The sequence below is a fragment of the Merops nubicus genome, unplaced genomic scaffold (genome assembly GCF_000691845.1).
Source record: "Merops nubicus isolate BGI_N331 unplaced genomic scaffold, ASM69184v1 scaffold23019, whole genome shotgun sequence".
Lineage (NCBI taxonomy): Eukaryota > Metazoa > Chordata > Aves > Coraciiformes > Meropidae > Merops > Merops nubicus.
In genome coordinates this window covers 1-22,341 of record NW_008632000.1, presented here as the reverse complement: position 1 = coordinate 22,341, position 22,341 = coordinate 1, and the positions used below count along the sequence as shown (strand labels likewise).

General features: G+C 38.2%; 2 protein-coding genes across 3 annotated transcripts in view; one reads left to right on the top strand and one right to left on the bottom strand.

Annotated features, from left to right (window-relative positions):
- The window catches only part of LOC103780142 (rhabdoid tumor deletion region protein 1-like), a 2,917-nt gene extending 2,664 nt beyond the window's left edge, over positions 1–253 (bottom strand). Inside the window, exon 1 of the mRNA XM_008947793.1 lies at positions 55–253. Coding sequence (XP_008946041.1) covers positions 55–253 — 199 coding nt within the window. The remainder of the gene's footprint in view (positions 1–54) is intronic.
- Positions 254–4,582: 4,329 nt separating this feature from the next.
- On the top strand, positions 4,583–16,369 carry RAB36 (RAB36, member RAS oncogene family). Of its 2 annotated transcripts, XM_008947790.1 has the most exons (10): positions 4,583–4,678; positions 5,833–5,921; positions 8,430–8,495; positions 9,514–9,615; positions 11,300–11,364; positions 12,406–12,457; positions 13,853–13,934; positions 15,506–15,596; positions 15,927–16,046; positions 16,281–16,345. In XM_008947790.1, exons 1-10 carry the CDS (start codon positions 4,610–4,612, stop codon positions 16,343–16,345), a joined length of 801 nt encoding a protein of 266 aa, XP_008946038.1. In that variant the 5' UTR covers positions 4,583–4,609. The 2 variants fall into 2 exon arrangements, with proteins under 2 accessions (XP_008946038.1, XP_008946039.1); XM_008947791.1 differs by lacking the exon at positions 9,514–9,615 and having other exon boundaries at positions 4,593–4,678; positions 16,281–16,369.
- Positions 16,370–22,341: the final 5,972 nt, after the last annotated feature.

Sequence of the window (22,341 nt, the reverse complement as noted above, 5' to 3'; positions counted from 1 at the left end):
CGGGGGGGTGTGTTTGTCCCACTGTGTGAAAGCTTAGGACAACAGATCACTTACCTACTTCTACTGCCTGGTAGACATTTTCTGGGTCATGGACCAGATCACAAAGCGCCATCAATGCCCGCTGCTGAGTCAGCAGCTCAGGAGAACATAACTCCTCATTCAGTTTAGGAAGGGCCCTCCTTCCAAATGCCAGAGGAGCTTTTGTGGGATCTATATCAGGGGGCAGGTTGGCTGAGATACGAGCATGTGCCATCCCAAATTTTCCTGTGAAGGATTCTCCTTAACCCCAAAAAGACCTTCAAAATTATTGTACCTGGTGACTGGACAGATAATCTACCAAAAAGACAACTACTGACTCTATTTTAGCACACGTTCAACGTGAGGAAGCCATGAAAGAAGAGGCTGGAACGGTTCACAGTCATCAGCATTAATGTCTGTTCAGCAGCTGAATTGTCTTATCAAGTAGTCCAATGACTCCAACCAGAGAAAGAGCTCAAAATATTAAAGCAAAACCAAACAAAACGTAATTTTTAAAAAAAGGTGCATCATTTTAAAAGGGGTCTATTTTAAACCCGTCCTCAGAATTCGTTAACGTTTGAAAGACTCGTTGATGGCTGACCTCTCTCTCCCCTCAGTAAGGACAACGGCTCCGCTGACGGAAGCGTACCACCTCCAATACTGAAAACTGCTCCACAAAAAATAAAAAGCCAGCTGCAAAGCTAAAACAGCTGCTGACCAACTGCACTTCACTCTTCAAAACAAACGAAACAATTTATCCCAGGTGCCCTGTCCCACCGACACGCCGCCGCCTCAGCCCGGCCCCGTTCCCGCTCCGCAGCTCCGTCCGCTCCGCCAGCGCCTTTCGCGCCCGCGTGCTCTCGTTGCCGCAGCAACCCGCTCTTTGCGTACGCCCCGCTCCGTGAATAAAAACTACGTGGCCAAGCGTATGAGCGAGGTCCTACGTTAACAGCGTAAGTATCGCATTTGACGTAGCTGCTGTGAGGGAGTTGCGTCAAGGTCGCCGTTAGCGAATAGGACGGGCGCGGAGCGGCGCTGTGAAGCGCGGCTGAGGCGCGGTCCCTGAGGGTGGAAGTGTGTGAGGGGGAAGCGTCGCCGTGGGGTTGCGGTGTGGGTGACGTTTTACCTCGCCTCTCTGCTACGGCATAGAGCGAGGCCGTTTTCTCAGCCCATATCTTTAAAGTAATTTCAGTTGTATAAAACTGAAAAAAATTCAGATTGAACAAAATGGTGGTCGAGTTAATGGCAGAGATACAGCAGGTGAGTGCCTTGAGGTACAAGCGTTGAAGGGAGCTCAATATCTTCGGACGAGATTTTCTTTCCTAGTCGTCTCCAGAATGTCACTATAAACACCTAAAATATGTAGCCTTATGTGTATCCTTTTGTAGTTTCACATAACTGTATTCAAGACTTGGCTTTTTTGCTATGATTCTAAGTATAGTGGTGTTCAGAGCATGGTACACAGAGAGAATGTAGCAGTGCAATGTTGCCAGCACAGTTTAAAGGCACCCTGGATTGTCAGATGCATCAGGAAAAAAAACAACTCTGAACAGCTTGTGCAGTGAAAGGTTAGTTCCCAGTACAAATAGGGAAGCTGTTGAAATATTTTTTCATTATGTTTGAGTAACAATTATAATAATCAAAGTTCTTAAACTGGATTTTACAAAGCCAAATTCATTCAGATCAGCGGGATTAAAATACAACAACACAGGAATAGATTCTGGTTTGTTGATCTTCAGAATCCAAAATAGGAAAATTACTACTTTAAAAAGTATTTTCCAGAAAGGATTCCTTTTTCTGCAGCATTTTAGAGCAGATTTTTTTAAAGTGGTGGTTTATCTCACAAATCAGACTTCCACTAACTATATAGTTCTAAACTTTTACCCTGTTTCAATAGGAAGAATGTGAACTTTTCTTAGTGTAGAAGGGGCAGGAAAAGATCAGAGGGAGACTTCTCTTGTCCTTTAGTGTTAACTCTCATTTTGGTATGAGTTGTTCTGTCTTGCCCTTCACCATAGCATGGAATACCTATTTTTGTTTAGTGATCATGACAGTAACTTAGGTACAGCTTATGTGTGCCTTCCTCAAATCCTTTGTCTAGCAACAGAATCTGTTGGTGATACTGTTCCTGTAGCATTGATGTAGTGAGGGTTGTGGTGCTGTGGAGACACTATGTTCCTAGTTCTGCCTGGTGACCGAATTCCCTTCAGCTCCATAGGAAAAGAAATCAGTACAAATCATTCTTGCTATTTTTAGCAACTTTGTATTTCTTAAATCATTGATCTTTTTCCTTTAATAGTGTGGCTAATGCATCAATTTGGTAAACTGGGGTATGTTTATGTGCATGTGAGATTTGGATTAAATACACTGAATGTAAATGAAGATGACCTCTCAATTTTAAACGGTTTGTGTTTGGTTGTCTTGATCCCTCCTGTGCTTTGGATTCACTGAGGCTGTTGAACTGATTTCTTTGTAGCTTAGTTTGTGAAAGAGTACTGAGAGACGAGAGTGAGTCAGCCTGTGTACACATGAGAGCTTTTTACATGCTTAGGAAGTGTTGATCCAGAATATGGAGAAGGCAAGTTAATATTTGAAATGCTTACCAGCTGGCAGTGGTTTTCATTTTATTTTCAGAACTATTATTTTAAGACATTAACACTGCCATAAAATCATTCCAGCTTGCAAAAAGGCAGGAGAATACCATAAAAAGGGCCCAGATCTCTCTAGTTTTATACAGTCACAAGTAGCATTATAAATAGGACTATGCATATAATAAATAAATGTTATAATCTCACCTTCTTCAGTGAATAACCCATCAGCTAAAAATCTGGATTCTTTCAGGGGAAGTGGGTGTTTCAGCATGGATCACATCAGTGCCTGGAGTGATTTAAATGCAATCACTCATGAAAGAGAATAAAACTTTAATTCTAAGTAGTGGACTAGCAATTTTGTTGAGTATTATTTATACTGTGGGGCTGTAAAACACAACTCTAGTTTTTTTGTTTCAAACTCATTGTTTCAAATTACTTGTCCACATTGATTTGCCTTTGCAGTCTGCTGTGGGAACAGGAGAGGCTTGTCTCCTGGATGTTAGGAAGTCCAAGCCTGTTTCAGCATTAGCAAAATCTGACTATTAGAATGTGAGAGATTTCTGTTGTCCTGAAATTTGGAAATTTAAGTCCTAATGAAATAAATATTAAAATCTTTTATCATCCTAAATTACATTCCATCAGACTAAATGCTGTCTAAACTAATGAGCTGATTAACAATACGTAGGCAATACAAAAGAGCTGTGTGATTTTTATTCCTTATCTTTAGCATTCAGTGTGTTAGAAAGCATGATTACTGATAACTAGAAAGACATTTATATAATTCAGAATGTCTCATTAGTGGCAGGCGCATCCTGACTCTAAAGCTGAAATGAAATCAAGTTAAAATTCTGAACAAATCCCTCAGGAGTTTCTTTATAATTGCTACTATGCTTAATATTAGCACTGTAACAGCTCCCCACTCCATTAGTTCCTTGTCTGCTGGGTTAATCCTGCTCTTTCTATCCATGTATGCAAACTAACTTTGAAAAAAAAAAGGATCTGTTTTCTTATACAGCTTTAGGGGACCACTGGCTTTATTAAGGAGCAGTTTCTCATCAAAGAAATCTGTATGGCCACTAAACTCAGTTTATTCTTTCAAAACTAGAGCCCTGTGTGTAGTTAAGTTGCTCCAACCCCGCCTTCCCAGTCTGTAAGAGAAGAGGAGGAAGGGAACTGTTGCAGGCCTGTTGCTATGGCCACGCAGCCGCAGGCTGAGCTGTTTGTGTGGCTGGAATCCTGCTGCATCAGCTGCTGTACGGTGAGTCTTCCCTTACACTTTGCTGCATGATGAATATGCTTATTAGAAACATTCTTTCAAATGCCAGGAAGAAACTGGAACCCTATTAAGGGTCCCCTCCCCCAACAATCCAAGAGATTTCATTGTATAACCAAATTGATATGTCCCAAGTGGCATATCTGAATGCATTTGTAATTTTCATGTGAACGTTATGCTTTTTCCAAGCCAAGCTATCTACTTGATTTCATTCTTTCTGAGCTGATCTTGGACGAAAGTTTGATGTTGTGCCAAGAAATGTGGCAGCTTCATCTTTCCTCCTTTCTTTGGACCAAATGAAATCTGGTATCCCCCAGCATTTATTAATGTGCTTAGTGCAGAGTTATTTCCAACAATTATGAGCAAGATCTTCAAATTAAGCACTGCAAAATCCTTTGAGGGCTAAACTGCAAGTATTTGGGTTGATTTAAGTGAACGATTCTCTGCTCTCCCACAGAACTGGAGTTGGTGCTGTGTAGTTTCAGAAAGCCACTGTTTGGTACTAAAGCTATGTGCACTAAGGTGGTTCCTTTTACATAAGAAACAGGTTTTCTTTAATGCAAATATAAGTCAAAGAACTCCCTGTTGTATGGAAAGGAAAAGAAGATGATGATTTGTAAGAACTGTTAATTTTTTTTTTAAATCATGTTTTCCCTGTATTGAAATTCCTGAATACTGTTTCTCTTGACACACTTCTGGTCTCATAGAAGTTAATTGAATTTGGAGGATGAAGTCCAACCTAATGCATTTGGTTCCTCCAGTGAGTAGAGACAGAATAATCTCCAAGTTTCCCAAGGTAAGCATTCTTTATCCCTCTGGTCACAGTGTGTAGCACCTACCACACTGAGCTATCTTTCTCTTGTGCTAATAGTATTTCAATTTAATATACAGTTGTCTTCTGCCAAGATTACAAATTGTTTAAGGATTTCTTGCAAAGATGAATGTGATCTCATGTTTCCAGTCAATGCTGACATCTTTAATAATAATCCTAATTTCTTCTTTTAACCTTCACAGAAAGTTACTCTTGTCATAAAAGTGTTACCTTATAAAATCTACATTCTTCAGCCAAACATTAATAATTACATGCTTAAAGAGTTCCTACATTGAGGGGGAAATAAGAACCATAGCTGATATTAAATATGCAAAAAAGTCTAATTAGATCTATATGGAGGTTTTTGTTGAATAATTTGAGGCAATTTTAATTTTCAGTTTATAGAGGAACCTTGTTTATACAGTAGATCAAAAGTAGTAGGCATTGTAGAAACACAGACAGAAAAGATCATTGATGTCTCCAAAGACTTTTGTACTTGAAATATAATAGAAGATTTAAGGACAGGGGAGGACAACGAATTACCATACCATGCTGATTTTCAGTTGTTCAAAAGATCCTTTTAAGGGAGTTAGCACTTTTTTCTATGCTTAATCTCAGCCACATATTTTACTTTTAATTTTATGAAAACTACCTTGATTATCTTAGGCAAATATAAGGAAGAAAAAGTTTTCCTCATTTTTAACTAATGCTAATTAAAAACTAGTATTAAAGATAGTGCTTCACACATACAAGAGATCTAAGAGACTTCATAATACTGGTGACTTGCTGGTGATATGCTCCCATCTGGGTTTGTCTTGTGTGTCTTAGATTACTGGGATAATTGAAGGTACTTGCTGTGGACGGAATAATAAGCAAGTCTGTTTGACTGTGGAAGCTCAGCTAGTGCCCAGATGCTGACGTTCAGATGATGGCACTGTCCAAAGGAGTTTTTACAAACATACCTGTGGGAAGCCTTGCTGCTTTCTAACCCAAGCTATCCCTTTTCTTATACCAGGATATCCATGTGCTCGATGAACTCTCTGAATTAATCTTCTCATCTTCTTTTTCCTTGCTGCTTTGGCTCTTTGCAAAGTAGACATCACGCCATTTATCCCAGTAGCTGTTCTCTCCTATTTCAGTGGTACACACCTGAGGCCTGTTTGCAGTTCAAAGAGCACTTCCAGGGACAGGTCAGGACTGCTTGTCAGCAGAGCATTGGAACAGTTGGGTAAGTTTGTAATAAACCAAGTACACCATGAAGAAAGTATTTTATGCTCTCTATAATCTGCTTTTTTCATAGGCTTCTCATTCCTCATCTCCTTCACTCCGGTACACTTGAAGGCAACTAAGTCCATGCATGTGGCAGTTCTCTGATCCATTTGACAGTAAATGAATAAAGTGCCTCTTTTTCCCCTAAGTATCAAAGATATGTTTTCTGCTGGCATAAATAACTTTGAAAAACTAGTGGAGTTGTTTAGTAACTTTGAACTAAACTTTTAGTTCAAAAGATTGACTGTTTAAAAGTAGTGCTGTATTTTGCACATGTGAGTTAGTACGGCAACCAAATTCTAGAGCAGTTACAAGGAACTTGCTTGTTCTTTGCTGTTTTTTTCTGTTGGTGTTCTGAATGAGAAGTCTGTAAAGGCTGTGGGGGGATATAAGCATACAGCTGTTCTAAGCTGCTTGAAACACATGAAAATCTAGCTTTCATCTTCTAGAATTATCTGTGCTGAGAAGTGTTCTCTTAAATGTTTCCTTACAACTGGAGCAAAATTCTGGTAAATATGAGGCATTGAAAAATTCAAATCAGCTGTTTCATACCCTAGAAATAAACTTCAAATTGTTTTATTCCCACATAATCTCTGTCCCAGAACTGTTAATAGTATTGATTTAATTCCTGAGGCAAGGCAAGAAAGCTAACCTGTTTCAGAAATCATTGCTCTTCAGTTAAAATAAATAGCTGTATAGTTTTAGTGATAAATGCGTCTGTGTTTCAGTGTGAAGGATCTTTCACAAAGTGGAGCTTTTCTGAATACTGACAATTAGCTCACTATTCTTTCTAGAGCTGTTGATTACCACAAGACTTGTTGAAATATCCATCTTTAAATGCACTTTTTATTCCTTTCACTACGGAGTCTTGCTAAAAGAACTGAAGCCAAAATAATCTTCCTGAGAGACATCAGTAAGAGTTTATTGATTTTTAGAAGCACGGTCTCCGTCTTAGTTTCATGTAAATTTGTTAAAAGTGTCTGGACAATTTTGCTAGTAAGACATGCTTTAGTGAATTGAGGCAATTTTCTTCCCCCTCTGGAACCAAGCTTGGTTTTGTTTTGTTTTGTTTTGTTTTAATTTCCACTGTAAGTCAACTCTCCAATTCATTTATTCTTGGAAGAGAGTATAGCTTGAAGAGCTTCACATTTTGGCTTTGTGAATAAACCATTTTCCTGCCACTGTTCTCCAGATATGATTATTATTAGGTCACTTTTTGGTGGGGCGGGAGTAGGAGGGGCACATAAATCACTGTTTTGTACAGTAATTGTAAAGCTTGATAGGAATAACCATTATCTTCCTTTTCCATTACCCAAGTAATGGAATATTTCTTTGTCATTTGGAAAGGTAGTCTGAGAAATTCAGTAGCTAATGGCTGTATTTAAGACTCTTGATATTCCATCAATATGTGGAATGATCTAATCTAGGGAATTTTTCCCCAATATGAATTTTGCTTTTCCCTTCAAGTTGTTAATTTTATTCAGTATTTTATCTGTAACAGTTATCAGGCAAAGACATGACAGCAGCTTAGGGATCTGTGGCCACCCAGTTAGCATTGACTGGCACGCAAAATGGCTTTTTTTTTTTTTGGAAATATTAGTCATGCGGCTTACTAGTCAAGATTTGAACTATTTAGAATAGATAACTTGGAATCAGCATCACATGGAGGCTTGATGTAACCAGAAATAGTATTCAACAGAATTTAATTCCTTTGTTTAAAAAGCCATTCCTTGGTATAAAAGAACTGTAAACCTCTTAAGCCGTTTTTGTAGCATGTGCATGGGAGCTGTCTATCCAATTTTAGGTCAGCAAATAAACTTAGTTCACTTATCCACCTGTATCTCCTAAAAGATACACTGCATTTCAGCTTTAAGAATGCAGGGAGAGTCACCTAAAGCCCGTCTGCTGTGTCCTGTGGGAGGACCCAGAGCAAAGAGGAATATTTGTGTGAAGCCAGCTTCAGAAGAATATCATTCCAGATAACCAGAAAATGTATTGGCTTTAACAATGTGAGTTTTTTTTCCCAAGAGACAAATTCTGCAGTGGGTTATTCTATTATCAGTGATTTCTTGTGTCTGCACTTAGGACTTGTACTATTGAAGCCAATGAGAAATTTGTGATTAATTTTAATGAAAAGGATGCAGGTACTGTATGGTCTTATGTGCAAACTGCCGAATGCATATACTTCTAGTCAAAGCAATTTTAATAGAATAGAATCTGTGTCTCTCTGGATTATATTTAAGAAGAAAATATGCAGGGTAAGAATTTGACTATTTCTGTTCCAGAGGGGTTTGGGTTTTTTGGTGACCTTTTTCTTTCTTACAATTTAAGACTCTGATCCTGCAGCACTGTGGCATGACTGGAGTCATGTGTTCATCAATTACAGTTTAAGAATCTAAATAATAATTTTTAGAGAATGTTGAAATTGCTACTAAAAATATGTAATGTTTTCAAATATTTATAACAGGCTGAAAATATCCAAAGTGGTTGTGGTAGGAGACCTGTATGTTGGGAAAACCAGCCTTATCAACAGGTACAGTATATCTCAGCACGTGGTTTGATTCTCCTGTTTCTCAAATAAATATTGTAATGTCTCCATTCCTGTCCATTCAGGGTAGCACTTAATGGTTCTATTTTGAACCATGGTTTTGTTATTAAATAATGGAAAAACAAAGTCTACAGTATGAGACGGGGTTGATATGGCGACACAGAAAGTCATGCTCCAGCACTTCAATCAGTATATGTTATATTCTGTACTATTTTTATCCAGTCAAATATGATACAGTGTCTCCTTAAGAAGTCCAGTCTAAAGATTAAACAATCAGAAAGTACCAAAAAATTTTTTTTAAAAAAATCTTTCCAGTGTCTGAGTCTTGGTTTCACATTTTCCTTTTACTTATGGGTTTGTTCACTGAAATATTAAGTCATCCTTGTACTTGTACTCATTTCTGCAGATGCCAGACTGCAGAGGAAGCTTGACTTTTTCTGTACTTTATGAAGTAGAACAGATAAAATGCAGAATGCCTTAAAGAATACTTACTTGATTCTTTACTGGATATTAAAAATAGCTCTTAGGCTTTTTGTATCTAGGTCCAGTGAATTTCTGTAGCTTATGATCAGCGTGACAGCATCATGCCTATGTTTGCATTTTATTATTATTATTTCATCCACATTCTTAGGTACATATGGTAAGTTTTTAATGTCATTAATTAATCATTTGCATCATTATTTATGACCCAAAATATATTTCTTTGTAACAAAAAACCATACGACACTGTATCTTCCTTGACAGTCCAAAGATATTCTGATTCTCTTATTATCCTGAGAGCTTACTAGCTGTATATGAATTTTAGTTTGTTATCCAGTAGCTCCTTTTTTTAAAAAAAAAAAAAATAGTTTATTGGTGTTTTTATATATGATTCCACAATACAGAGCCACTCCACAGTTAGCTAAGTCTTTTCTTCATAATTTACCCTAGATAATGTTACTTTTGCGGTTATTTCTAGCTGGCTATTACTAGTATTTAATCCTTTTTTTAAAAAAAATTGCAGATTTTGTAAAGATAATTTTGATCGAGACTACAAGGCGACCATTGGAGTGGATTTTGAAATTGAACGTTTTGAAATAATTGGAATACCATATAATCTCCAGATGTGAGTAGAAACACCGTGGTTAAGCATTGCACAGAGTACAGTCTCAGCAGAGCTTGAATTGATGCAGGCTTTTGTGGAAAATAAATTTTAAAAAAAAAAAAAAAATCGCACAAAGAATAAAGTAATCTGAAAAACAGGTTCTGTACCTGGACTTGCAGTTTTAGTAAAAATTTTACTCTCTTGAATTTTTCTTGAGCAACTTATAACATTTTTTGGGGATAAAAAATCCATCTTGGATTTCTTTTGTCATTTCATTGGTGTTCTGCCTTTTTACTCAATTTCCTGAAAGAGAAGTGAGAGCTTTTGCCACAGACTTTGTCTAGTTCTACTGTTGCACCATTTTGTCCTTTGAGTTTAGTGGGCACTGAACTTGGCTTTACTGGGAGTTTTGTTCCTGCAGCCATTGAAAATAATGGTAAAGTGTCCAGTGATTTCAGTGTCTTAAACAGGGACTAACTGATTTTCCCCAGATCATAGAAACACTGGAGTATTTTTATTAGAATGTGAACATAAAATCTTTGCTTTTCAGCGTTGTTTATCAGACTATTGGGAATAATGGCCTGCTCTCACCTGCTTTGTTTCTGCTGAAGGATGTCCTTTGATATTTCTAGTGGCTAGCAATATTGTTCTGTAGAGGGTATTATTGAATCATCTGTGCTGTAGTGTGACCTAGAGCAGAAATAAGGTGATTTGTATGAAGTATTTTAGTGCACAAATCTTAAAAAACTTTTCACTTAGGAACACATTTTTTTCTGAGAAATCTTTTATGTAAATAGATGGCTAGTGGGGTTTAGTGAAAACCACTTAGAAATCCATTTCCTGTTTATTTCAGTGCCATTATATTTTTGAAATTTCTGCCAAGCACTAAAGATTTAGTGGGTTTTTTTTTTTAGATTTTAGAGTCTCTCTAAAAATCTAGACTGGTGCATCAGTATTTTGCCAGCTGCAGCAATAAGGTTTGTGAGCTACTAAATGTCAGGTTGCATTATCTGCAGAATCCTCAGTGGCTGGGTAGAACATTTCTGTATGATAAGCACTAGTGCCCCCTCTTGCTGGGAGATTTCCATACAAGATAAATTTGGAATTGCCCAAGACTGGCAGTATTAGGCTGTAACAAACCCCCAAATCTCTGTAGTGCTGGCAGTAGTTGAGAGGGCTGCATATTGTGTTCATTAATAAGAAGTACTTTCTTTGATTTTCTGTAATGGTGTCAGTAGTCTGTCTCTAATTTGTAGTGTGTGGACAGATATCATATCTCACAGTTGCAAGATTCTAATATGGACTATATAGATTTAGCTAGTGTTAACACAGAAAATTTTCTAAATTAGATTGCCCTAGAAATACATGCAGATGACATGGATGAGGAAAAAATGTGTCAAGAAAAGAATATTATCATGCAGAATACAAATATTTGAATTGTGTCTGCAAAACAACCAGCATTAAAAAAGGGGGGGAAAAAAAAGAGATAGAGTTCAAATGTCTTCATTAAATAATAGAGCTTTACTGTATTTCTATCAGTAGTTAATGAATAACATGTTCCAGATGGTAACACTTCTCTGGTATCACATTCTTCTCCAGCTTGTACCAGTCTGCTGCTTCATTAGCATGTTTGCTCTGGTTACACTGGGTTTCATTAAACTGAAATTTCTTTTTTTTTTTTTTTTTTTTTTTCCCTTTTGCACAGATGGGACACAGCGGGTCAGGAGAAGTTCAAGTGCATTGCATCTGCTTACTACCGAGGAGCAGAGGGTGAGAACAATATTAATTTGATACTGGCTGTGACAGGAGGCTGTACTTGATACAAAAACATATACAGATATGTGCTCCTTGAAAAGGTACCTGTGGACACAGTGTGGTGGAATGGATTTCCTGTTATTGGAGAGAAGAGGGGACTAAAAAGTTAATGAACTGTTAAGTTCTGAATGTTCTGTTGATGCAGTGATGAAAATTGGCACTTGTGACTAGCAGGGGGTTGTCCTGGGATTTCTGGGAATGAATCCTAGGCCAGCCCTGGTCTGCAGGCTTTTAGCAACTGGGAGTCAGCCAGGGCAGCTGACCTGAGCTGGCTACAATGTGTATCCCAGATCATAAATGTTCTGCTTACTCTAAAGGGGAAAGTTTGCTGAGGAGTGGGTTTCTTCTCCTGCTTGGGTCTCTTCCTGATGCTGCTTGTCCTCTTCCTTTCCCTGAAGACTGCCTTCCCTTTTGTTGTGGCTGCTGTACTTTTGCTGAGCTGAGTATAACTTTGTGTACTTTATACTGGCATTGGTATTAGTTTCACTGTTTCATTAAAATCCATTTTAATTTCAACTCTAGGGTCTTATCTTCTTTTCCTGATGCTCCTTCCCCCTGCTGGGGAGGGGTCATTGGCAGAGCAACTGCCATGATTTAGCCCTGGATAAGGGCCAAATGTAGATAGGGTAAAAGAATTTGGGTTTGGGTAAGATAATTGCTGAAGGTAGAAATGGATACTTCTAGCATTCCATTTGGTAAGAAAATTTCTGCAGGAATTGAAGTGGTCCCAAAATAAAAGGAGTTATAACACTGTAGAATGCAGACTACAGCTAAATACTCAACGAGGTTGAAGACTGAGGACTTGAGGCTTACTGGGTGCTAGAGAACTAAGAGAATGAGCAAATGGCTAGTCTTCCAGCTCCTCTATGTTAAATCTGCTCTTGCACTTTATATGTAAACATTCTCGCTGTTTAACCTGATGGTTTAGAGACACTTCTGATAGACTTTCTAACTTCTGTTTAGAAAAGTTCTTTTTTGTTCTGTCTTTTATTGCAGTTATAATAACAGTGTTTGATCTGGCTGATATCCAGACTTTGGATCACACCAAGTAAGTTTCTGTGTTTTGTCTTGGCTTTTAAACCTTTTACAGCAGGTTTAATTGCCTTGGATAGCCTATAGTTGCTGAGAGCTTGCTGGATTGTGAGTTTAGTTTCTCTTGAGCTAAGAAATGAAGAATGACAGTCACTTGTTTGGATTATGTAGGGTGAGATATTTCTGAAGAAAATACAGGGCATACATTTGGACTACTTACCCCTGACTTCCTTTATAGTCAGTGGAGAGAGAAAAGCACTTCAGTAAGAGCTTGATCCTTCCAAAGCTAGACATGCAGGAAGAGACAGGACACCCCAAAAGCCAATTATTTATTTATTTTCCCCATGTGCTCTAAGCAGAATAACACGCTGGCACCTGATGTAAGTGGTGAAACTGATGGGATGCATCTCATGCATAATGTCTCAAGAGCCTTTCATTTTCTAGGTCCACTGCTAGCCCAAAATATTTTTTCTTTCTTTGGTTTCTGTAGTGATTCTATTGGGAGATAGGCTGCCAAAAAGAGGAGAGAAAATTAAAAAATCGTAGTATGTGTAGACGTAGCTGAATTTACTGATTCAGATACCTGTAATGGTTTGGGTACAGCATCGCACTAATTGTTATGAGCAAACTTGTTCTGCTTTTAGTGCAGGCTGCAAAACCCTACACAGATCTGTGATCCATGTTGTATTGCCAGCTCAGAGCACATGTATTTCTAACGTATTGGTGTGATTGTAATGCAGGTACATATTTATTTACAGCCTGTACTCTGTCTTATTTGAGTGTGTATTAGACTATTTCCTTAGCTCATCTACATAGGACTTTGTAAAATAATATATATATTAGTGTCTCTGCCTGGCTGAAAATAATTGAAGCCTGTGAACCTGATTTCCCACACACGCACACACTCCCTTCCCTCCTTGACTTGTGTTGGATGACTCAAGAGGAACTTTATTGCCAGAGTAACAAAATATAAAAGCTTATGACATGAGAATCATGCAGCCTTCATAGAGAGCTGTTATAATGCTGAATACAGTATTTCACCCTTCTCTAGTCCTGTTTGCTCATATCTTCTACATTGTTCATACCTTTTCCTCTGCTTCTTGTTTTCTGATTCCTTATATCAATCAAAACTTTGCTCCATCCCTTATACTGATAAATATCCTCTTCGGGTGTTAAAATTATTGTTGAATATGCATTCTGCAGTGGGCAAAGTTAACTTTTAATTAGTAGAAGGTATGTATTCAAAGGAGTTGGAATAGCTCTCGGGTTCTTTCTGCCAAGAAAAAAAAGGCTTTTGATACTCTAACACAAGTTTATCATCTCACTTTTCTTGTGACCCTGTTATCTCTCACTTTCTCCTGTATTCCTCAGTTCCCTTGACCAATCTTCTGATTTCTCTTTTGTATTTCAGACAGTGGCTAGAAGATGCATTGAGGGAGAATGAGCCAGATTCCATCTTTATCTTTCTAGTTGGAACAAAAAAAGATTTGGTGGTAAGTAAATTGAATGCAGATAAGGAAAAAGACTTACCCTAGTTCCTCAAACTATTTCCTTTATAAGTTTTATACAATGTTGTTGAGATAAAGACCTTGAGGGAGAAACCTGAACAGAAAGAGAGAAGATCACAGGTAAATGGAGCAGCACTCTTGGAACCAATTTAAAAACGTGTTGTCTGAAAAAATGGTTAGTTTGTGAAATATCACTGACATTTTTCAAGCATGTACAAACAACTGGAAAGGCAGAGAAGAGTGTGGTGCACACAACAATGTAGTGCCTCATGATCCTGAAGGTTTTGGGTTTTTTTAGGGACAGTGTGCTCATTATTCAGGAATGGGGAAGAATTATTACTTAATAGAACGTGTCATCATTCTAAGAAGAACAGGATATAATGTGTGCCCCCTATACCATTCTAAGTCTTGTATTTCCCTATCTATCAATACTTAATTTTTAAGGATTTCAAAACAAACTTGCTGCTTCTGCTGTTTAGTTGATTTTTAAAAAAGAAATCATTATTTCCCACTGCCCGCCCCCCAGCTGCCAGAGCATCACTAATGCAGTTTGTATCTTACCCTTCACTGAAAATAAGTCCCAGAAAACTGCATGTGTGTCAGGTTTTCTAGTACTTTGTATTGCTTATGCTGCTTTTTCCGAGTTGCAGTAAAAGCTAAATGTGCCAGACCTCTGAGGACACAGATCTGAAATCTTTAAGCTAGAATTTCCTACTCTAAGTTAGTTTCTTTCTTTTAGAATGATAGCACTTTCATTTGAAAGGGACACATAAACAAAGCAAAGGATTGTGAGTTCCTAGGTATCATATCAGTGTGAAGCCAGTATCTTCCCAACTGGATTCACTCTACTTCTCATCTTGATGTCACATCATCCTTTCCAAAATTTTAGAGTTCTTCTCAACTGTGCAGGGGTTCCTCATTGTAAGACAATGCACAGAAAACTACAGACAAGGGCAACTGGTATCCTGATATAGCTGCTCACAGAGAACAGATGAGAGGGGGGAAAAGACCTTGAAAATTAAGTGCAAGAAAGCAAAATCCATTGAAGGGGCAAGAAATTTTAGTCTTAGGAGAGAAAAAAAGAGCAAAAATAAAAAGGGGGAAAGGCCATTGTGTTACAACATAGTAAAAATAGATGGAGTAGAAAAAAAGGATCTGAGACAGAGACAAGAAAGAATAAACACAAAGAACCATTGTGATTAGTTGGTCCTGCAACTCTTGTGCTGAGAATGATGGGATAACAAGAATTTAAAGACCAGTAACTGGGCCATTATCTCCATAGCTCCTTACCACACTATATAGTCAGATACCATGGTCATACTTGTTAACTGTTTTTGTCTCAGTGCTGTGGAGGTGAGTGGAGACTTCCTTTTTAAAAGCAATACAAACCACTTGGATGTTCTTGCCATTATGTCTAATTGCACATGTTCTAAGGCAAGGCCAGAAAGGCCACTGTGAAAAATAGAAGCATCACAGTGTAGATGGTAGCAGTACCTCTGTGATGACCAGCCCAGGTATGCTTCTTATGATAAAGTTATTCCCTGTTATTTACACAGTCAGATGCTGTGTGTGAGAGGACAGAGCTAGATGCCATCCGCCTTGCCAATGAGATGCAGGCAGAATACTGGTCGGTCTCAGCCAAAACAGGTAAGTTACTGCAAAGGTTGTAAAAATAACATAACCACAAAGGTTAAAATGTTAAGGTGGTAGGAGGTTCAAGGTCCTTATCCCCCCCATTCCTATCCATTTTTTTTGTTGTTGTTCTTGTTGCTATTGAAAACTTCAGCTTTATTAATGGTTGATTTTATTTGAGCATTTGTATACGTGCTTGTACTGTCATGTTTACAGAAAGGAGTACTTGAGCTGCTGTGTGATTTCTAAGCATATTTAATTCACAGGTAGCTACATAAATACACATGTGCATTGCTACTCAACATTAGCAATGAAAAAACACATAATTTCTGTCCTGTTTCCTAGGGGAAAATGTCAAAGAGTTTTTTTCCCGAGTTGCTGCCTTGGCCTTTGAACAGTCCATGATAAAGGAGATGGAGAAAACTGCTGGGCACATGGCCCAGATTGGGGCGGGAAACCTCATCAGTATGTTAAGTTTTGCTTTTTGTGTGTGTTTTCCTTGTGTGCAGCCTGAAGGCTTGGGGAGCTTTTGTGGGCATTAAAACTTGTTTCAAACACCCCTGCAAACATATTCATGTCACCGTCTGCTGGAGTTCTAGCATACAGGAATGACTGGGGCTGTATTCAGCTTTTGTTACCCTTAGTATTGGATGGTATAATTCCTTGTGAATTGATATTACAACTTTTTTGTTTCTACAGAACTGGAAAAGAACATGATGGAAACCCCCAAAGGCAACAGTCAAGTCAGCCTGAGTTGCTGCTAACTGTCAACTGTTTCTGTGAGCATGGTGCTTCTCTGTAGTCCAGCATGGAGCACCAGCAACGATGGAGGCTCTCAAACCAGAAACAGGAGGCTTTATTTTCAGAAGTGAGGGAGGAAAAGCTTATCCAAACTTCCTTTCTGAGAGTCCCTTTGCTGCTGCAGGCTAACTTGTGCAGGATAGTACAATTGTTACGTAAACCTTTCTCTGTTTAGTGGAAACATAACATCCTTGTGGCAATGCAAGACGACATTGCAAGTGCCACGTGCTCACCTGTCTGCCAGAAACACTTGTAGCCCAAAATTATGTAATTTTTAGTGTCTTGTTCCTTGATAATACGCTAGAAGTCTTAGTAAAGTTGAATACTTGTGGGGTCAGAAAACTAAAGGCAATTCATAATAAAGGGTACTATCCATAATTTTTTTCCTTTTAAGATCACAGTACAGAATAACTCTGACTTGCTTTTATGCATTTGAGATATTTTGAAACTGTTCCAAAAGCAATATTTTTAAATAACTGGTGTGGAAGAACACAAATGCAGGCTGCATAGTTTCCACTGTGGCTTCTTCATCCAGGAAAAAGCTGTATTGTTTTTCATTTTCCACTTGAGAATTAGAGCCCAGTATTTAAATATTACTAAGCCTAGGGGAAGCTCAGGTAGGAGCTTTGTTGTTTTATCCCAGATGTCTAATACTTTGAAAATGTTACCAGATAAGAATGCTGTTCTTTTCCTCTCTCTTGAATAACAAAGGATGGTCACATAAGTGCATGGCACGGAACACATGAAATCTAATTTTATCTTCCAAAGAGGATGCAGTAATCCTTCTCTGGATTGATCTTCATTAATATTGTCTACACTGCAGTTCTAATTTGTTGTTGAGAGCTTTTTCATTTTATTCTAACTGAATTCTTTTGTTTGTAGTAATGTAACATGATTCTGGAACTATATGCAGTCTCAGTCATTAACTTGTTCATCCAGTCTGTGGTAGGAAGTCTGAAATGATAAGGCTAGATTTGATACTTCTGCTAAACTCTTAGTCACTCGTATCTGCTTTTACTGGACTGGCCTTTTCAAGTACCATTTGACATAGCCTTGTTTAATTGGTTCTTTAAAAATTACAATCATTGCTTAATGGGGAGGATTTTAGCTCTGGGTACCACTGAATTTCATTGAAGGAACGCACCTTTACAACACTCTTTTGCTCTTTGGGCAGCAATGACTGATGCTAAAAGGTATTCTGTTTTTAAAAGTGGTACCTGCTGACAAATGAAATTACTAGAAATTTAAATGAAGAATAAAGTTGCCAGAAATTGCTATAGAAAATACTTGGTCAGTATTTGTGAAATTGTATGATTGATTATGATAATTAGGTTTAAACTGAAAAAGTACAAAAGAAGTGAAAGGGTAATACACCCATTTTATTTCCCTCTGATATTTTTCCTAGTATGTCACTGAATTTTACTATTCAGTTGGGAGTATCTGGTTAGTGATATTTCTCTAAAAGTAAATGAGATTCCATATACCTTTTGCTTGCCCTAAACCACACAAATTTTTGGTCCTTCAGAAATACTCTAAGCACGCAAATTAAAGAATTAACAAAGGAATCAAAGTGGGACAACAGAAAGAGTGCTCCTTTAGAAATCTGTCAGCAGCTTATAACTCCATACTTCTGAGATTCAAACCCAGCATTACATGCTATGCTGGTGTAAAACAAAGTGGAACATCTTCTGTAATGCTTTAAATTTCATACTTAACTGTTTTTGATTGAAAGAAAGAAAAAAAAACTATGGACAATTACAAGTTACAGTTTCTTAAGGTATTAATTCAGTCATTACAGAAACAATAGTGTCTGGAAAACTGATTGTAACAGGACCTTTCAGATTTGAGCTGCTGAGAAAATAAATACTTTTGATAATAAATCTATGCATCAGAATGAAAATATCCTAGATGATCTACAATTTTTCCACCAAAATTGTTTCATAAATAGGAAGAAGTAGATAAAAGGTGACTTAAGCATCCTTTTTATTACTTTTATTTTCTTATGATGTAAGAGCAGCTTCATAGAATATGACAAATAGAGATCTAGGAACTCTGTGTCTTTTTTCCTCAGATAATATTCACTTTGGCAATTGGGCTGTTTCTCTTGGCAAAGGTGCATATGTAGCATTTGGTGGAGAAAATGACTGTGTGTGGGTATGTAAGGGGTTATGGATCCAAAGGTGTAATGTTTTGACCTTATGATGTTCTATGTGTTCGTTAATCTCCCAAGTCTGTTTCACAAGGATGACAAATAGACACTCTGACTGTCCCATGTGCTGCACTGACTGGGCAGCATAGCCCTGGTCTTCATGTTTACTGACTTTGAATGAGAGTAAGAAAGATAGTTCACTCTACTGCAGCAAACCATGTTGTCTAGGCTAGGTGCTGGGTTTCAGCACAGACGTGTCAGTGTTCATGGCTGCAAAATGACTCAGTAACCAATTTTGAGAAAAGATCAGGATTCCAGGTTTTCTTTCCTCCTTCAAAATACATCTCCTAAGTGTTTCTTTCATGGCTGAGCTTAGTTATTGTATAAAATCACAGAGATGCAATCTCTTCACCAATGCAATCACATTGCTTGGGAAATCAACTGGGATGGGATTTTTTCTAGTCATTCAGTGCTTTGCTTGATGTCATTACTGGTTTATCTTCTGGAGCTCCAAAAACTTCACATACAAATGCAATATTCTGTCAGTCATTAGCTATCACTTGACAATGGTCTGACTCCATCTATTCTATGATGGTTGCTCTGAGACTGGGGTTTTTTGGTTGGCAGGGTTGGTTTTTTTGGGGGGGAGGAATAGCTTTGGTTGGTTAGTTTTGGGGTGTGTTTTTTAGCCTCAGTGAGACTTCCATTGCAAAGAATTGAGTATTAATAACTGATCATCTAAAGAGAATCATGGATCATGTTGTAAATGATGAATTGCTTATGAAAGTACAAAGGAAACTAATTTTGGTGGAAAAATAAACATAAATTTGCAAGTTGTTAAATGTTTCTAGCTGGTCTGTTTTATCTATGCATGTTAATCCATTCTATCAGCAACTTAATTGGCTTTCCTTAACATCTTGTAAAACAGTGTTGGAACATCTATATTAACTCAAGCATAGGTAGGTTAAACCATGACTTTTGTACCAGTTAAGTCCTCACAGGGATCATAGCAACAGTTGTAGTACCAGGTTCCTTGTGGAATTTGCAGCTTTGAGATTGGAGAGGTGAAATTTGGGCAAAGTTAGAGTGCAGCTGTAATAATCAGTTTCCCAAAGAAGTACTGATGTTATGCTGTTTCTGGTCTTAATAAGCAGAAGCAAATGTGTTAGTGAGTTCCTGGTTAAGTATGTGAACCTCTGAGCAAAACAACTGGTAATGGATCAAAACCTGTTTAAGAAACAGTCACTTGACAGGCAATGTTCATTTCTTACTATAAAAGCCTTTCCTTCTAAATTTCAGTGATGTTTCTGCCTTTTAGGTTTTGGTTTTTTTTTTTTTTCTTGATGCTTCAGGATATTATTATTCTAATAGGTCATGAGATTTGGATCTTTCTGATACATGTTGGTTCCCAGCTCAGGCTTGTCTTATTGTGTTATGACTGGAGTTCATTCTTCATGAATAAATCTGTCCCCCTCTGTCTTTTTCAGGTTTTCCATAGGTAGAGGCCACTCTAGGCAGTACAGTATGACACAGTGGTGAGTGAATGCTGTAAACTCCTCACTCTATCACATCCTCAGAGCATGTGACTTTAAATGAAGCATTTGGCAAGCAGAAGTTGTTGCAGAGCCTGTGGAGATGGTTGATTTTTTTGTGTGTGTGATTTTTTTTTTTTTAATTTTCTTTTTATTTTTGGCCTGAAGGTTGTTTTCCCAGAAAGAAACTGCCATTCTCTGAATTCTAAGGAGAGTTCCAATTTTTCTAGATTCCTAGAATGATTTAGACTGGCTGGGATTTCTTGAGACTTACCAGCCTTGTCAAACTCTACCACAGAGTGTTGCTTCATGCTACAAAAAATACGGTTTCTTAGTTTCAGCCACAGATTAATCAGAAACTACATTTTATTTCTCTTGAAAAAGACTCTGCTTATGTCCTACCGTGGTTTTTTTTTCATTTTACAAAATCTCTGAGTCTCTGGTGTGGGGTCATGCTGAAGAAACGGTTCATAAGGAATAACTCGAGAGCTGTTAAGGCTGAACCGACTGGCTTCTCTTTCCCACAAGAGGGAGCGCCACGGTCACTGTAGTACTGGTTCCGTTTCCACTGACAAGGGCTTTGCAATCTCTTGCAGGCCAGCAGAGGGTATGTGCTGGACAGTCTGTCTGTAGTTTAGCCACCTCATCACAGGATCCTCACTCTCAAATCACAGATATGTCTGCCACCACAGCTTTAATGAAATTTTATATCCTATAATACTCTAAGGGCACAAAGTAAAAATCAGCAAAAATGCAGATTCCCACTGGGATTTCTGAGATTGTCATACCTCAGTAGATAAGGAGGGTGAAGTTGCTTCATAGTATTATTCACTAAAAGTTAAGTATGGATACAGAAATCCCTCCTCTGACTCATCAGAATTCTTACTCCCTCCAGAAAGGGCACAAATGTCAGAAAAGTGAGTGAAAATCGAAAAAAACCTCTAGGCATAAAAAATGAGAACTGTGAGACTTCAGTAAAAGTAATGTATGAATTCTGAACATATCTCTATGATGTAATATACCCAGTATTATAACCATGCCAGTACAGTCTTAAACTTCATATTACTAGAAATACATTGCATGTCAGTTTGTTCAAACTGGCACTGCAGCAAACAATGTCAATTGTGAGAAGTCTGTTTATTTCTGTGAAAGAATGTGATTTCTTGGAAGATTCATAGAGGTACTTATTAACCACATAGATTTTTATTATGATTTAGATGATAATCTGTTTTCCATATAGGTCAGCCAGTGCCTGTTATGTGTTAAAAGCTGAGGAAACAAGAGCAGGAAAAGACGTTAAAGCCAGGAAACAAAAACCAGGAGGGATGAACTATGCAAAACTGAATACATGATTAGCTCTTTGATACATCTGAAAATACCCAAAAATATTTTGTTTGGCATGTAAAAAAGTATGACTAAAAGAACTGTTTAATGGATTATGAAACACTACATATCTCAGAGGTAAGAGAGCGAGTTCTGTGGACTTGTGCTTTTTGTTCTTACAGGATTTTATCAGTTCTTGTTGGGGCTATATCCCACCCTCTTTTCTAGTAACACATACCAGTAAAGACAGACCTCACCACAGACAGGAGAGAAGCAGGTTTAGGGCCAGTGAGGGGTGTGCATATCTATGTTTTCCTGTCATCCAAACAGGCAAGATGGAAATTCAGGTGTATTTGTTACCACTTTTTCAGAGGTTTAATTAGTACATGGAAAGGATGCAGGGCTAAAGTAAGATCATGTGCTGTGATTTCAGGAGTAATGTTCAGCAGCCAGACTTTGATCATTTGTCACCGTGCACGCAGAGGTGAGGCGTGGGACTCTTGAGTTATTTGAGCCAGGATAACATACGGGACAAGAGTGAGACTAACGCCTGAACAAAGCAGTCCTTATTGTTAATATTGTTGTGATTTTGGAGTACCAATTGCCGATCTTGTCGTTAATTGGCAGAGAGGGAAGGACCGAGTGAATGACGAGTATACTGCTACAAAGCACTTGTGTTAGTGGGGGAAAAAGTGACTTTGGAAGGTGAGCTGCATCAGTGTCTGGGGGCAGCGTGTTGCTGGGACACAAGGCAGAGTGGAGGCGCGCTGGTGTTTATACATAATATATGAGGGCAGGGACGTAGGGACACGAACGGGCACCTCTCTATGCACGGGGGCTGTGTGCGTGAGGCGTTCTTTCCAGGCGCACGTACGGTGCCTCTCGATGGCTATGCCCCGGCCCGCGACTGCGAGTGGAGCAGAAGCGGACGCACGCGGGTTTGCACGTCGCCGCC

Coding starts and splice junctions, on each gene's coding strand:
- RAB36 (XM_008947790.1), top strand. CDS start 4,610: ATGAAGTCCAACCTAATGCATTTGGTTCCTCCAGTGAGTAGAGACAGA. Junction 9,616..11,299: donor ATACCATATAATCTCCAGAT/GTGAGTAGAAAC, acceptor CCTTTTGCACAG/ATGGGACACAGCGGGTCAGG. Junction 12,458..13,852: donor CAGACTTTGGATCACACCAA/GTAAGTTTCTGT, acceptor TTTGTATTTCAG/ACAGTGGCTAGAAGATGCAT.